General features: G+C 42.1%; 1 protein-coding gene across 1 annotated transcript in view; it reads right to left on the bottom strand.

The window, feature by feature from the left end:
• Positions 1-923: 923 nt before the first annotated feature.
• The window catches only part of FBN1 (fibrillin 1), a 155,620-nt gene continuing 138,979 nt past the window's right edge, over positions 924-17,564 (bottom strand). The window contains exons 54-66 of the mRNA XM_074600026.1: positions 17,223-17,342; positions 15,438-15,560; positions 14,883-15,014; positions 14,150-14,275; positions 13,395-13,601; positions 12,674-12,799; positions 12,338-12,460; positions 11,294-11,410; positions 10,384-10,512; positions 9,406-9,525; positions 5,875-6,106; positions 4,691-4,865; positions 924-2,201 (exon numbers count right to left, since the gene is read on the bottom strand). Of these exons, the coding sequence (XP_074456127.1) occupies positions 1,812-2,201; positions 4,691-4,865; positions 5,875-6,106; positions 9,406-9,525; positions 10,384-10,512; positions 11,294-11,410; positions 12,338-12,460; positions 12,674-12,799; positions 13,395-13,601; positions 14,150-14,275; positions 14,883-15,014; positions 15,438-15,560; positions 17,223-17,342 (2,120 nt within the window). The 3' untranslated portion in view covers positions 924-1,811. The remainder of the gene's footprint in view (positions 2,202-4,690; positions 4,866-5,874; positions 6,107-9,405; positions 9,526-10,383; positions 10,513-11,293; positions 11,411-12,337; positions 12,461-12,673; positions 12,800-13,394; positions 13,602-14,149; positions 14,276-14,882; positions 15,015-15,437; positions 15,561-17,222; positions 17,343-17,564) is intronic.

Below are 17,564 nucleotides of genomic sequence, written 5' to 3'. Positions count from 1 at the left end.
TATTTTGCCATAGTTATGCAACACGTGGAAAAAATACACCGTTCAACATTTTGGCACACTAATAAATAAAATCCAGACATGGTCTATTAAGAGTATCAAAGTAGCCCTGTGCACAAGCTCCTTTTTATATAGCTATATTTGTCATGCAGAAGAAGTCAAAGACAGCTGAAATCTAATTACAGAACATAATACAATTTGGGGTGAATTATTACAGTACATTTCCCTTCCGAAGCCATTACAGCTCAATATATGTTCCTTCTATCAACTACAGTGCTGTCCAATCAGCAGTTTCAGCGACACGGCTTGCTTTATTTTTCCTTCCAGATTTTGTAGCATCACGCCTCAGTACGATGTTCTGCTGCTGCTAAAAGATACACCACGGCACTTGCGTATACAAGAACACCCGCGTCATTGAATATTTCATTTGATATTAAAACCCAGCTACAACTCGTGATGGCTTTTGGTATCAGATTATCCCTTTGTTATCAGTCTTAGATTATTTGACAATAGCTGTTGAAGTGGGGGTAAAAGAATGGAATGTCTTAAGTCAAGGCACTTTTAGCAAACAAAACTTTTCAAATTAATTAAATGTGTTTTCTGTATAAGATTTAACATCCACTTCTGCATGTTTTAGCTATCAAAGTTACTTATTGACAGGGTTATTCAGGTCAAGTCATTGGAAGTGTCCTAACATGCTTTCTGGAGCCACGCAATAATCTGAGAGAGGTCCACTGCTGTTAGGATTTGTGAAGGATTCTGTATTTCTTCTGTCCTTCCTTTGCACGAAGAATGAACAAATGGCAGCAGCACACCTTCAGGAGAAATCACCTGCGCACACAGATAGACAACCAACCCTACCGACAATGCCTGGAACATAAGAATGCAGTTTATCACACTTTTAGCAAGAACACAAGGCCACAAAATAAACTAAAAAAAGAACTGTTTTATTGTGACATTTATGACATTGAACCCTTCTGGATATGAATGACTATGGGTACTCTTGACACGTTACATAATGTCATGGTGTAGGATGGCACTGATTGTCATCTGACTTTTGAGAATGTTTAATGGTCCCTACTGACCTCAGTGCATTTTGGCAAGTCACAGAAACTTTATCATCAGGTTTGTGTATACAGTTAACAAGTAGTTGGTCTTATAAGCACCATTACAAACCCTCACATTAAGGGTATTATTAATCTAGTTTACAAATGCTTCATTGATAAAAATAGCATGATTACAGTATACACACACTTAATTTACATGTAATGTATTATAGGCATAACTGAGATAAACTACTGAGCTAACTTTGGTTGATTGAAGTATTTAGACTGAATAATGGCAATTTTGGCTTCTAAGTTGTGTAAATATTACAGTGCATTTATAAATCTAGGTTGAAAATTTACTAGCACCAAACGGATATCATAAATGGCTGACCTAGTAAGTTGTAGTTGGAGAAGCGAAGTTTAAGAATTACAAAAATAGAGCTGTCCATCAGTTGAAAGCACATTCTTGTACCTCTGCTGAAATGATGACGTGTCTCAGCATCAGTGGCCAACTTCCAATGAGAAAAGTCCCAGTTTTCAAGATTCAACATATCAAGGTAGCTCAGCTACTCTGAAAAGCCTGAGGAAGTGGTTGTTTTGAGCTAGGGTATTCATCCTGTACCTTGTTTATGTAATAATATAATAGTGCTCGTTCATACAAATGTACTCACGTAAGACTGTACCTATGATATGGAGAATCTGATTGGGAGGAATATTCAGTCCTACCTATCTATCTTTGGTTTAATTATTTGGTCTTTGGTTGATGAATTAATGAAGCAATATCTGAATTTTCATTTTCAGGTTATCTCCCAGCTCACCACTGAGGTAGTCTTTGTCATGTTTCTCTTCAAGCTGGTTAAGTTCCTTCTTTTTATAGAGTGGAATACTACTGATTTGTAATGAATAGTTTCCGGGCACTGGCTTCTTCTTTGTGAAATGAAGGTAACTTATCCCGTCTTTCTTATTGATTCTAAAGAAACCGTCTTCGTTTCCGGAGTCAATTAAATATCGGTTATGGTTTGTCAGTGTTGTGAGGGCAGGAAGCAGTTCCAGGATGCGATCTTTGTTACTGAGATCCGAGATGTTGATGGAGAAGACTGCTGCTTTCTCAATATCCCAGCTGGCGAGACTGATCGGCGGCTCCAGCTCTTGCTGATCCTGCACAAGAACAAGTGATGTTAGTTGGCTTTGTCAGAGAGCGTTTCACATGCGCTTATGTGCATGTATTTCTTACACAGCTCACTCATTATTAATTAAATAATTTTTAAAAGGACATTCTCGAATATCATCTGTCAGATCCACTGTTATGGGTCTAGGACTTGTCAGGATAAAGTACAGTCTTTGTCACTGTCCCTGCGTGGGTAACGGGAGCCTGAGACATGCACTGAAAGTTTCTGCCTGTGGGTCCCGCTGCCTGACAAACAAAGCAGCTCCGCGCTTGGAGTCCACAACCAGTCCCCTACAAAGAGAGCAGCAGAGGAATACGCCTCCTCCCTACCAGGGGAACCACAAGCTAATGTGAACAACGATGCGCAGAAGAGAACACGGCCTGTGGAGGAGGCATGTCATTTGGGTGGGAGTCTTTTGCTTTTCACAGTTTGCTTTGTTTAGGTGTGGAGCCGGGGCGGCCCGCGGGTGCAGCAGGGTGCTGGAAAAGCAGCATCGCCCCTCACCTCCGAGTGACGGTAACTGGGCTCCCCCCAGTCCCCTGTGCACGAGTCACGTTGCAGCAGCAGAACGATAACATTTCAGACAGCACATGGGCTGTTACGGTTTCATTTGGAAAGCAAGGGAAGCTCTGTCACCTCTGAAACAAATCCAGCACTGATCACAGAGAAACACACTGAAGAAACACAGTTTACGAACCCACTCTGCCCAAAATCAAACATCCACACTCTTCTGGGTAAAAGCACTCTCTTGTCTTCCCATATTAGCAGAGCACCACGCACTGAGCACCCAGCGGGAACTGCTAACAGGCTCCCAAATCCCCTGTAGTTCTGCGTGGAAAAGCAAGCTCTTCGTCACATACACGACCAGAGAGCACAGGTGACATTTAGCTCAGGACAGTGATGGCGTGGCAACATTTTACAAGAGTATTTAGTGTCTCTTGGTTATATGTGGACTGCAACACACACGTTTGCAAACCTAGACACGTACTTTCAGCTGAATGACAAACACCTGCACAGTCTAGAGACTTGCCATGACCTGCTGCTTCTCTGGCCAGGTCAGGGCAGATCCCTTCACCTGTAACATCACTGTCATCTTCGACTGGATGAAGCAGCAAGAAGTCAAATGACTGTGACACCTCTACAAGCTGTTTACAATTTGCTGAAGTCTGTATGTAATTAGTGTGAACAATAAGTTTAATTCTAGTGACCTGTGCTGGACATTGGACTGGATGACCAGACTGGTCAATTCTGACTTTACGTTACAAGAAGCTGAAATAAGCCAATGTGGGACTCCCCAGGTAGTGGAAAAAGATTGAATTTGGCGCAAGAGGGACTACAGTAACATTACACATTACATGATCATGCTCCTACCATGACTTCTGCACTCTTACTGGGAGGTGTGGTGCTGGAAACCCAGCTGAAGACCAAACAGAATTACAACCAGCTCCATCCCATGGTGTCTCATTGTTGTAATCAATTCAGAACACACCCCAGCAGGGGGAGTGTGGGGAAGGATTCACTTCAATGCTTTTTTGAGAAATGTTTGCTAAGAACTACAGGAAAATACAACCCCCAAGGATGAGTGAAAAGGAATGCCCGTCCTTTGCATAAAGACAAAACTTGTCACATAGCAGACCAGTTTTCATGTAAATATAAGTGCTGAAACCACTTATTATTTGGTTATTGTTTTTTATTTGATTAATAAAAATAAATCAATGACAACAGCTAGGAAGAAGTGGAGTTCTGTGAGCATCGCAATGGACGATAAGCCTTACACTGACACAGTTACCCCACTCGGAGGCAAATGGAAGCCTGCCTCTCTCCCCAGCGACTTCCTAGCAATGACAAACGAAGCTCTGCCTTCTGTTCTGCTGCCTGGGCCAGTGGCGAGCACTGTGCATGGCCTCGCTGGCTGCCTCGCCCCAGGATGGCAACCTGGGTGACTGACTGCAATGGGCTGGATAAGCCCCAGGAAGGGCTGCAGCCCTGGACTCCCTCCAGGTGAGGTGTTTGTGTCCAGAGCTCTGTGTTTGCTTTGGAGAGGGCTCCAGCCCCCCCTCCCCCACAACACGGTGCTGCTTGGCAGGGTCCACATCCACCCTGACCAACACGTCCTGCCTTTCTGGCCACAAGGCCACACAAGCCTTTTACATGCCCGCTGTCCTCTGACACCAAGAGGCAGCTTTGCTGGTGAGAAAACTACTCTCTAAACAGCTGGATAGGCATTTATTTTAGTGTTTGATGCAACATAGATATTAGGTATGCAGGGGCTTCAGAGGATGATCTTTGCCTAATGACAGTGAAGAACTGCAGAAAGCTCCCCCCCCCGCAGACTACCTGACATCCCAAACCAGCTCTTTGCTCTACTTTCTTTGGGGTGTGCATTTCTCCAGTGGGATTGTCTCTTGGCACACCTCCTTCTGCGTCTGGCTTTCACAAGACAACCAGAAACCCTTTCCCCCCCAAAGGGTCAATTACCTCTGCTTCGTTTGCAGTTTCATTAGTGCTTCTGCGTTTTCTTCCTCTCTTGGGATAGCCATTGATTTTACATTCATAACAAGCTTCTGGAGAGAGGGAGTTGTCGTCTACTTCTCCACTGAGTGAAAGCTCTTGTCCTTGACCTTTGCCTAGCCCCACTCCAGAAACACAGTGTCTGAGGAAGGAAGAAATTCAAAATTAATTCCAGTGAGACATAGATCTTATCAAAAGCTCAATTTGGGGGACTGTGAATACAAATAATAAAGCAATTATGTTGCCCTCATTTCCTAGAAAAAAATTCCGCTGAAGTCAACAGGCAAAATTCTCACTGACTCACAATGCAGCTACCTCTGATTTCGAGAACCTGGCTCCATAAGGCTTTGCCTAAGAGAGACCTGCCAATACTTAATAGTTTTAAAAACACAGGCTTAAGCTCTGAGAAGTTGTTAGTAATTTCTGTTATCCAACCTGGAACACATTAAAAGAGGCCAATTTTCAGAAACTGCTGAAAAATCTGAAAAGTGAGGTCTTTCATAACGTAACCCAAAGCTTTTAGTCACTTCTAAAATTTAAGCCACAATCTTTCTGCTTTCCATTTGAGTTTCTTGATCCTACATGATGCACAGCCCCCACACTCCCACTGGGGCAAGTGAAAATTGGTTTTCTTGATAAAGCAGACATTTATTTAAAAAATGATTAATTTGGAACACAGAGGAATAGGGAACATACAAGAACGTAAGAGCATACAGAATTGTTTTTCCAACCAGTGGGTGAAGACACTTGTATAATATTTGGTTTTGGAGCTGGCCGGGGTTGTTATTATTTATTTATTTCTTAAGGACACAAGTAATACACCACAAATCACAGTGAGGGGTGCGAGGTCCCAAGTGGCAAGCTCATAGAACTTGGCTAGCTGCTGGGGTGTGCAGGAGAGAGGTGAAAGCAGTAGCTTAAAAGAGATGATTGATCCTGGTAGCCCTGACCAAGTCTCATTAAGCATTAACACCACTTGTGTTGTTCCCTTCCCTTGGTTACCTTCCCCTTCCCTCATCTCCAAAATCAGCAGGTGCATCCCTATCTCTCTTTCATTGGTGACAATCCCCCGGTTCTGCTGCTCCACGCTACAGAGAAATGAGCAGATTGTGTCCCCTTTACGCCTGTAGGTTAAAATAAGAATCCCTTACCCTTGTCCTATTCTGAAGTAACCAGGTGGACATCCACAGACATAGCCACCTTCAGTATTTGAACAACCATAACTGCATGGGGCTTGTGCAGAACCGCATTCATTGATATCTTGGCAACCTCCACTAAACTGTTCATACTGAAATCCGGTAGGGCACATACATTTATAGCTTCCCAAAGTATTGTGGCAAGATGCTCCTCCACAAATGTGTGCACTGAGACATTCATTTTCATCTGGAAAAGAAGCAGAACATACCACGTTAACCTTTACTCTCAGGTGTACTCCAACCTACCCCTTGAGAAATGTCATGCTTGGCTGTTGCTGGACATGCTGCCACATCAGACGGACAGAAACAGAGAACAGGGCTTGGCCTCACCCTTGGCTAGGGCAGCGGTTGCTAGGAGATGACTACAACCATACAACAGAGCAACATTTGGGCTACTCTACAGAAGATGTTTCATGCCACGTCAGCTCATGCTCTGGAGAGCGGAGAAGCAGAGGAGGCAACTGTTTTTTTGTTCCAGAAACATCTGAGAAGAATAAAACTTTGTACAGCCAACATTCTGGTCCAGCAATCCCATGTTCATAATGCTATTCAACATTAAAGGAAAAAAAGAGTAAGAAATCAAGATCTGACACCTTTTCCAGGCACTGAAAATCCCCCCCTACACACTCACATTTAAATATGAGATACAGGTAAGGTACAGGAATAAGCAGTAAAGTAAAAATAAAAGCAGCTGTAGATACAAAAGACGGTCACATTCTGCGCCAGCCCTTCTCCAAACTTCCCAAGTGCGGCACTGTAGGAATTCGAGGTCAGTTCAGGCTTGTTTACTGTAAATGGCTAGTTTTTTTTAATGTAGCTGGTCTGAATTTTTTTGTCTCATGTGGCAAATTGCTTTGAAACGTTCTGAATGCTATTGTTCCCCATCTTCTGTGATAAAGCAACTGTGTACGTTCATTGCGTGTGTGTGCACATGTGTAAGAAATGCCACCTGAACACTGTATGGGTAAAATGTAAAGCACAGAGCAGCATCTCTGACTTAAGCATCCAGGTTACAGAAGAGTAAGTACTAATTCAGCGCTCTACTGCCTTTTTCTAAACAACGTGTCTGTTTGCTATTTGTTTAAAAGCAACGCCTTTGCTTCTTGCAGCCTGATTCATGGCATGGTGCGCTACAGAATTGCCTGGGCAGGAGATGCAGTCACACACAGCACAAGACATGGGAGGAACCAAAGCATTCTTCAGTGATTATCTAAATATGTGTTGCAGCAACATCAAAAGTCCCTGAACACTTCATTAAATAAGCTAAAAAAGACACAAACTGTTTGCTGAGTTGGGATTGCCAAGGAATATGAAGGAATTGTCACGGAAAAACCTATTACATGGATTCTTCCCCTGTGGTATGCCCAGGAGATCTAGATAAGTATCTTAAGCATATACAGTTACAGACATTACAATGTGAACATGTGGAGACCACAAGGTATTAAAAACCGGGGCTGAATTATCTGTCACCGAAGCCTGTTTTGTCATTAACTTAGAGCGATGTTTCAATATCTGTCATACCCAACACAGCATTTATGCCAACGTCGTAAATGCATGTTTGGGCCACAGAAAGTTACCGCACCAAGAAGAGATAGGCTCACTTCGCCTTGCTCCACAGCAGCAAGAGTGTGGACACTCGTGAGGTTAGTTCCCATATTCTGGGTGATCGTTGGAAGAAAAAATATCAAGAAAAGTGGAAAAAACCAGTTACGGGAAGCTTGGACTCTGCGCAAGCTATGCTGTCAGGCACCAGCCTTGCTCTGCTACAGTCTGTGCTCTCCAACGCGCAGCTCTGCTGTGCTCAGCTTCAGCAGGAAGGAGAGATGCCATGAGGAGGAAACCAAGCCTCCTTCCCTGCAGTTTTGGGTTTCTGCCTGGACTGCCCCATGTTCAAGAAGGTGGAAGTGCCAGCTGACTCTTTCCCCAGTTGTGGCCCTCCGTGTCATTTTCCCTGGTGAAGTTTCTGGCCATCAGTATTTGTGGTGCCAAGGCTGAAGCCTTTCGTTCAGTGGGGGAAATGCCAGCACTTGTGCATTTTGAAACTGATATTCCCTGTATAAAATTTAAACAGTAGTCAGTGAGTTCAAAAGCTGGAATAACAGTGTACACCTGGTTTGGAAATACACTTCGTTAAATGCTACCACCCAGGAAGACTTGGAAACAGACAAGATGTTTTGCAAAACTGAAAGCTGCACTTCTTCAGATTCCACAATTTCCTCCAGCAGCCAGACCTGGCAGTGCTGGTTTGGGTTTTTTTTTTCCCCCACCCTCCTGCAGGTTAAATGCTAATTTAACGTTAAGGTCTTCTAGTTTAATTAATACTCAAAACCACTATATGTTTGTGTTCCTTCCTTGTTCTGCTGTATGTTACAGGCATAGAGGACTGGGGCACAAGCAAGCAAATGTGACAGCAAGGACTGCATAAAATGTCAGGGGGCTTGGTAAGCATAATTAAAAGCAGAGACCTCCCTAGAGCACCACAGTGATAACAAGCAAAGGCATTTTTATGTTTCTGAAAGCAAAGAAAGCCAAACAAAGAGTTATGAAGCCCTTTGTTCTCAAAGAGGTCTTTGGGTATCCACACAAGACTAACTTGTAAAAAGCCCATTAAATGTGACTAAAACCGTGCATAACTGTCACTAGAGGAAAAATGATTCATGTTTCTCGTGTTTGAATATGTTACATGCTACACTGCTGAAACACGCAGAGACTTTTCCCATGACTTCTGCAGAGGACCCAATTCTGTCTGCTCAAGTCATAGCCAGCCCCACATGCAGCCCCCAGAGACTTGGACAGAACCAAAGTTTAGACAGGGAAGAAATAAGCATTTTAATTCACCAGTGTATTTACTTCTTAACCTAAATCAAGAGCACTAGTATTTGTTATTTCGAACCACAATTGTCCTGCAAACACTTGTTGTAAACTGTATCCCAAAGCTGCAAGGAAGCATCTTGAAATTCTGTACAGAGAAGAAGCTTGAACACAGCAGCCTTCCTGTAGGTGTTGTTAGAATGATAAAAGCACAGATCAAGTAGGATTTTAATAGAATTTTAGATGCTTTGGTCCAGAAGTTTAATTTTACAATTTAACAATCCAAACTTGTGGTTCTGAGTCTGCCAGGTTTAACCCACCATCAGCTCTCAGACAGGACCTGTGTCTGAGCAGACTGCGGAATGGCTGAGTAAGACTTCAGAGCACAAAATATACCAGTAACACAAGTTCTCTCAAAGTCAATACAATACAGCTTCCAACACCCTCAAGGATCATTTTGTGCTTAAACACTCGTAGAACCAGGACATTGGCTACTGGGTGACTCATATACACTCTGCCTTTCACAGGAGCACACATTTGCAATGCAACTCTGCCGAACTTACTAAATTATAATCAGAAAAGGAAAATACGGCACACTGCACCATTGCCCTTCACTGTTTGCTGCTAACAAAGGTAACATGCATTTTAATGTACAAATTTAAGAAAGTGACTTGCCAACACATTGGTTCCATTGATAATGCTGGAGATATCCTTGTGGGCAGCTACACCTGTATCCTCCAATTATATTTTGGCAGCCATGCTGACACCGGTGGTTTCCATCACATTCATCAACATCTGAAAAGGTGAGAAACAGTCTGAGTTTTGGGAGAGAAGCTCAAATTACGCTATATTTGAAAAGTACATTAAAAATAACCACGTATATTCATATATAATATACGCAGAAGTATATTTCAGGATCTTTCAAAAACGTGACCAGTGCTAGGAGACCACTTTGGGCCTTTCAGGTTTGGATTTCTGGCTCCACAGCAAATAACTTAGGGCTGAAAACCACTGAAAGCTCAAATTCAGACAGAATTTTCAGAGTTTTTGCATTCTGCTATGGAGCAGACAGCAGAAAGCCATTTGTATATGGGACCCCCAAGGCTTTCCTAAGGCTTCCAGCTCCACAGCAGACAGTCCCTTGTGTTTACCCAAGCATCCAACCCAGGAATCCCAGGATATCCCTTTTGAAAGCAAATTAAACTCTATCCCAGGAGAAGGCTCTACAGGCTGTAGGGACCCAGAGGAATAAAGTCTGCAGCCCTTGAACTCTCTCTTTAGCAGGTCACTTTGGAGATGCAAGACTTCCTGTCCTTGGGTGAGTCCCTCAGAAATCCATGCAGGATTCAACAGAAGTTCCCTGAATTTACAATGCTTAAACTAAAACATTCCAGGCTAAATTGAAGTCTCCCCAGAAAATATCTGTCCAACTTTTTAGCATCCTGTAATATATCTATCTATTCAGGCTCATGGAGATAAATACTGCCTTGTTGCTAAATTTCCACCCCCTACTCCCCCCTTCAATCTACGCATGCTTACTCCATCAGTTTTGGTGCTTACTCCATAGGGCCCTCCTTGGATGACAGTATGGCTGAGAGAAGATGAAGGAAAGCAAGGGAAGGCCAAGTTAAATGCACTGTGTGTTGTACTTACCTTCACAGCTAAGTCCAGTTTGATCAAGTGAGAAGCCACGTTGACACTCACAAACAAAACTTCCTGGTGTATTCTGGCAAATGCCCTTCGCCCCACATAAGTTGATTTCAGTAGCACACTCATTATTATCTAAAGGAAACCAAATCCTGAGGGTTACTTTTTATTCCATGTTGTGAAGATGATCATTTAGCAATGCTACCAATGAACAGTTTGTGACAAGAGGTAAGGAAACACCAGTAATGCAGCTGTCGTACTGCCCTCCATTTTTACATTGCACTACAGAAGGAGAGCTTACGTTACCTTCTTTTTCATTTGAAAACACTAACAGCAACTATGGGAAGGGAAACGCTCCTTTTCTTCACCAAGAATATGGAATCTGATGTTCTAATCTCCAAACACCCCCAAATTCACATCGATACCCTGGGATCATCATACTACCACAAGCAGGATCCAACTTGCAGAGTAGGAGGAGTGTTTTGCAGGAAGTAGTTGTGTTTAATATTTCCACAGACATAATGGGTATGTGTTTAAAGGACAACTGCAGACACATACATTTCATTCTCATTGTTTCAAGAAGCCTTGACATGATCTCTAATCTGGGTCCAGCAATAAGCTACAGGAACAGAAGTATAATTATTTTTTTGCACAATGGGTAAGCAAGAATTACAAGTTGGTGTTTTTACTGTCTGATTCTTGCAAGTGCAAAATTCAAAGACATAGATTATGAAAACAAGGGAAAGTAGGAGGGAGGACCTCTTGCATCTTCTGCTTTGGTGGGAGTGGGATCAGAACCTGGCCTAGGTTTCCATTTGGTTTCTCAGGAAGCCCATTTCACTCCTTGCTACTTTGCTTCTGGAATAAGAGTCAGTAATAAACCCCAAATCTGCATGTACATTTCCACGTTACCTACCAATGCAGGCTGTATGGTGCTGAGTGAATCCAGGAGGACATTTACAAGTGAAACCCCCAATAGTGTTGACGCAAAGGAACTGGCAGTTGTGCTGCTTTGTTGCACATTCATCAAGATCTAAAAAACCCAAGAAAACATCTTTCACTTATGTTCCCTGTGGAGGATCTGACAGTTCAGCTGGACTTAAAAGAAAAATGATTGCAAATAAATAACATATCAAATAAAGTCTTTTGAATCTACATCTTGCTTTCCACACTGGCTTCCGGCTCCTCTCACATGAAGCCCCACATGCAATGAATGGGGCTTTGGAGCTAACGCTGGTTTACAGACAGCACTCTCATCTGTCAGAAAGATGCTGTCAGATAATAAATGTCTGCTCTCCCTGCAGTCAATAAATGGGAAGTCACCATCTTCGTGAAAAGCCATGGCAGAATGCAAAACAGTATTGCACTGAAGCATGCTATTACTCCAAAGGAAATACTTAAATGCTAATGACAAAGCACACTGCCATTTCCCATGCCAAGTTTAAAATTGCTGCTCTAACTCGTGCGGTTTCAGTCAGATCTTTGCTACCGAGATACATACATAAATGAAATTATAATGAACATTTCAAAATCTCTCCTGCACTGCTGTTCCTTATTCAGCATGCTGCAGAGGTGGTAGGTTAAAACTCCGTTGACACTGGACAATGCACTGCGAGCCATGCTCATCTTTGCATCCATTGAGATACATTTATCACTCAAAAATATCGTATAAACCAATATGCTCACCAAAATAAAACCAGTAATATATACTATTGGTTACGAAGTCTTTTAAGACCAGCTGCCATTAGCCTGCAAAAATTCCTATGGATCTACTGTTCATCCAGATTATCGAAGAACTAACTGAAACAACAGCTCTATCCTGTGCAGGCCACTTCCATTGTCCTTAGTGGAGATACTCACATGAATCAAGGAGACAGATTTACACCATTAAATGTCCTTGGATTCGTATTTCCCTGTGAAACACAGAGTTTCTGCAGTAAGTTCTTTGCTTGATTTTTACCTTTGCAGCTTCTCCCATCTTCTTGCAGGATGTACCCTTTCGGACATGAACACTGGAAGCTCCCCTCTGTGTTTTTGCAGATGAAATTGCAAGGTTTGGGGGACTCATTACATTCATTCAGATCTAGAAGAAGCAAAACCAGATACTTCAGTGCTGATAACCAAGATGCATGATAATGTTTTTCAAAATGCTCAGGAGATATCAGAAGGAAATCAAAATCCCCAAAGCATTCGAATGACATTTTCTTTTCTCATTTTTTAAGCTCTTCGTATTTCCTTCTTCGAGTCATCTCTTAGTAATAAACTTTATATACATACACCACAATGAAAAACCTACCTATGCAAAGAGTGCCAGTTATATCTGTAGTATAGCCAAGGTTGCAATGACAACGATAAGATCCCCTCTCATTGATGCACTCCCCATTACGGCAGACATCATGAATAACCTTGCACTCATCAATATCTGCAATAAAATGAGGGTTAGTTCACAACGGAAAAAGAACTGATTTTATACAGCTTCAACAGATTCTCGTGACCTGACATGAAAAATACCCCATACCCTACATAAAATAAAAAAATTACTTAAAATAATGAAATGTTGCACAGATTAAGCAGAAATATTAAGCGTAAAAATACGGAATGGAGCATTAATCTAACTTTCAAATGCAATGAACACGCCTTAAGTGGAAGCAAACAACCAGAGCTGATCATATACTAGCCTCCATAAATCAAAAATCACTTTGCTTTCATGTACACAAATAGCTCTTAATCTGTCACTACAACACACTGAAATGTGAGAGTGCAAATCCCCATTCGAGTGCATGTCAGTCAAGCAGCATGCAAAATAAGTGTATGCCAAGTCGGGACGGATGCCTTTGGCTACACACTCTCCTCCCAAAGGGGGGTAACTCTCTCAACATGAAAACTCTCAGACAATTTCAACTGATACCCAAAACATTTAGGACCTCACAGTGTTCAAAGATGCAAAAAGAAAGAGTTTATAATTTATCACTGAATTTGACATTATGTAAGGGGGCCTTAAATAGAGAAGTCAGTACCTGCTCCATTAGACATGTATCCTCGGCCATGAGGACAAAGCTTCTTGAAGGCCACGGTGCCTGGGAAGGGGCAGACCTCGCAGTTTTGCCCCCAGCCTCGGCCACCATCACAGCAGCATTCAGACTTGGTGACAGAGTTCCTGTTGCTTGATCCGATTTGACACATACTTTGTAAGACTTCAGTGAAGCAGTAGCCCTCCCTGTTGTCTGGAAGACAAATTATGCATCACAGAGAATCCTAATGGCGACGACCTCCAGAAGGTCATGAGATATTAGGAATTTAGTCAGAAATATAAAAGAAAGGGCATACTTCACCCTGGGACCGTGGAACTGAGAGTGAAAGACTACCAGCAGTAAGAAAGAGAGCATGACATCTAAGGGAAACAAAGAAGACGGGAAATTTAGCAAAAGGTGGAAGACAAGTTACATTATGTTTATATGTTTCTGTTTGAACCCAGAGAAAAAGTACTGCCTGAAAATCAGGACCAAAGAAAAGGCAGAGTAATTCCCAGCTGACTGAAAGCACCGAGCAGCCAGCTTTCACAGCAAGCCAAGCCAAGCAGACCGAGTGAAGCAGGCATACAGTCAGCATGAGAAGAATGAACTTGCAGGAGGGCACCTACTTACAAAGGTCCCTTCCCCAAGGCGTGTAAATTCAAGAGCACATTTACTCACTATACATTTCTAAGTTTAAGTTCAACCACGGTTTCTGCTATCAAAATGACAGTCCATTAGGGTGTTAACGTGTGACTTACCAAGGCACTCATTCTGGGTGTCACTGACAGTGAAACCTTCGTTGCATTCACATCTGTAACTTCCCACTGTGTTTACACAACGGCCGTTCTCACAGAGTCCAGGTTTGGTCTGACATTCATTCTCATCTGTGTTTTTGAAATGATATGACAAAAATCAAGTCCCTTGAGTGGATTAATGCAGGTTAGAGAAGTTTGCATGGAGTTCTTAAGCTATGCATTCTGCCTGGTTAAACATGCGTAATTATGTTTTTTTCCAATAAAAAGTCTAATTTATTCAATTTTCAGAGGAAAGATGACCATCTAAGCTCACAATATTGTATGTTTTGTTACTACGTTTTCTCTGCAATATATTGGTTTTCAAAGTTTTTCATAGTTATAGCTGCACTTCTGAATGCCATCCAGTTTTAAAATAATTCAGATCTACACTCATTCGTGCTAACAGATATAAACAAGCTTACAGCAATGGTCCCAATTCTCTCTGTTCTTCACTCAGAGTAATTCAGCAGCAGCAGTACAAACTGATTGTAAAGACAGCCACATCCAGATTTTCTACTTGCTGCCCACGTGTGCACACCTGAGCAGCAGAGCAAAGTGTGTATAGCACCGGCAGATCCATTACACAGGTAGTTGTGTAATTCTCCCTCCGAGTTCCTTAACACTGTTAAATCCAACATTTTCAGCTCTGCTGAGGGACTGTGCATTTCAAGAGCTTCAACACTTCAGTGTCACTTACCTATACAGCCTTCCCCATCTGGTCTGCGCTGATAACCTGGTCCACAGATACACATATAGGTGCCAATTAGGTTTTTGCACTCCATCTGTTTTGAGTCGCAATCGTGAATTCCTTCTTCACACTCATTCTGATCTAAAACACAAGGTTTAGACTTCATTATAGAGAGAGACGATCCTGGAAATTCACAATAGTAAATTCTGACTTTGGAATTTCAATCATAATCAAACTCTACACAAACTTTTATTGTGCTAAACTAAGCATAAGATATACTAGGCTAGAGCAAATTGATTTCTCCCAAATGCCCGTTTTCAGGGCAAGACAAAACCGTATCATCTGATATGACCTCACTTAATGCAGATGTATAAGTTTACGGGCAGGACAGGGCTAATACAATCAACTGCATAATGCAAACCATAGAATTTCATCCCAAATTCTTTCTGACTCAGTTACTTCCTGGGATTAAAACTCTGGCCCAATAGTGCAGTGAGTCAGAGCCCTACCCTGCAGGAACTTGAAATCATTATCTCATAACTGAGAGTCTGGTAGGAGCTTTACCTCTGCACATTCTCCGGTCCTCTCGCAGAACGTACCCCGCGGGGCACTTGCATTCATAGGATCCAAAAGTGTTCACGCAGCGGAAAGCGCAGAGCAGAGGGTTCTGTATGCACTCGTTGACATCTGGATTTGGAGCAACAAAGACCACGGGGGAAGTGAAATACGCTTTTGTAAAACTCAGCAGACTTGAGTGCACAGGTTTTAGATACGGGCAATACTACAGATCCCAGTTTACTGAGGGCTAAATTTGAATAGCTGTGGACCCATGGTTCTACTCATTATGGAGTTCTGCATAGGAGCAGGCACCAGACGTGCCAGGATGTTTGCGCGGCTACCTGAAGTTTCAATATCTGCAACGGCAAGTAGCCAATGGAAATAATTTCCAGGTCCACACTGCCAAAATACTGACTGAGTTAAAACTGTATCTTTTCCACATCTAGGCTCAGTTTTTATGACTGGTTATTTTTAAATTCTAGATGCGTGAATTCAGCGTCTTCACACACTGAACTCCATAAAACAATATTCTTACTAGAAACATAATTTTGAAGTGCATTTACATACACTCTGGGCTACTTCAGTAATTACTGCTATATAATGATGTTTATGCACTCTGCTAAACTCCTCTGCAATTTGAGCTTTCACCCAAATTCCATAGGGAAGTGAATGAAGCTCTAACTGTACGTAAAACTAAAGCAAGCTGATGCAAAAATAGAAGCATTCTTTTGTATGGGCTTACAAACAAATAGATTGCAGCAGATAATTTAAGAACAGCTGTGTCAGGTCAGAAGAGAGTGTCAGAACGTCCTAGGACGTTCCCCTCTCTGGTTGCAACAGGAGGAAAAGAGTAGTAAAAAAACCAACACCCTACCACGTACACAGAGATCTTGCCCCTGATACAGCCTCTCAGTTTAAGGACTTCCACAGCCAAAAGCCACAACCAAACTATCACGCTTAATTTCCACTGATAGATTCCCACATAAATTTGTACAGTCTCTTTCTGGGTCAATTTATACTTGCGGCCTCACTAATATTCTGCAGCAAAGAGTTCCACAACTTAAGTAAGTACTATGCATATAAAAATGTTTGCTTTGGTTTGTCTAACATGTTCCCTCTATTTTTGGTACCTTTACCACTTGTGGCTTTATAAATTTAAATCACGTATCTCTTCAAACACATTTTCCACACGGAAAAATTGTAGTCTCCTTAATTTTCTGTGTGTTCCTTCTATAACTCTGATCTTCCGTACCCCTCCCTTATTTGTGCATTTTCAAATTTTTCTTTTTGAAATGAGAGATCAAAGCATGAAAAATGTTCAACATAGGGGTACCATGGTAATTGTCTAGTACTGTATTTATATTTTCTGGTTTGTTCCCTGTTTCTTCCTCAGTAAACCCAAGCAGACCATTTTCTATTTTCATCACCCACAGCGACTCCCTTCACTCAAAGCTCGTCTAGGAGGTATGCAAAACCCATACGCACAATAAGCAGCATTTCTGGGGACTGTTCTGGAGAGACTGTACCCCAACACGCTCCCCTCCAGGCAGTCCCTTAGCAGATACTAACTGAAAGCCTGTTCAACCAACCCCCAGTTAGAAAAAGGTACCAACAGTTCAAGGTGGATACAGGAAGGAGGAACTTATTTTTCTGTTTCGGATAAAGATGCATTGTTTCAAATGTCCGTATTTCTCTTTTTAAGCTGCTTTACTCTCCTCAATTGTTTCTGAAATCAGGAAACTGTTTCAGCACAAAAATACAATGATATTCCTTAACACATGGGAGTCTCACCTTCACAGGTCATCATCGGTCCAGGCTCAAATCCCTCAACGCAGGTGCATTCAAAACCTCCCACCACATTCCTGCAAGTTCCGTTTCCACACGGGTTTCCAACAGCACATTCATCAGTATCTACAAGCAGTTAAATCAAGGCAAGAATACATGGTTATACTCAACCAAAAAGCTATAAAATCTATGTTGTTGATGCACAACCAAAAAAAATACAAAAATACAAAATCCAAGAACTCACTTAAGTTACTGAATTAGAGTCACAGAGTTCTAGCATAATTTGGGATTGCTAGAGGTTATCTGGGCCAAACACTCAGCCAGACCAGGACCATCTCAGAGCAGACT

The sequence above is a fragment of the Larus michahellis genome, chromosome 9, assembly GCF_964199755.1.
Source record: "Larus michahellis chromosome 9, bLarMic1.1, whole genome shotgun sequence".
Taxonomy (NCBI): domain Eukaryota; kingdom Metazoa; phylum Chordata; class Aves; order Charadriiformes; family Laridae; genus Larus; species Larus michahellis.
The sequence above is the reverse complement of the archived record's forward strand: the minus strand, read 5'-3'. Positions and strand labels throughout refer to the sequence as shown.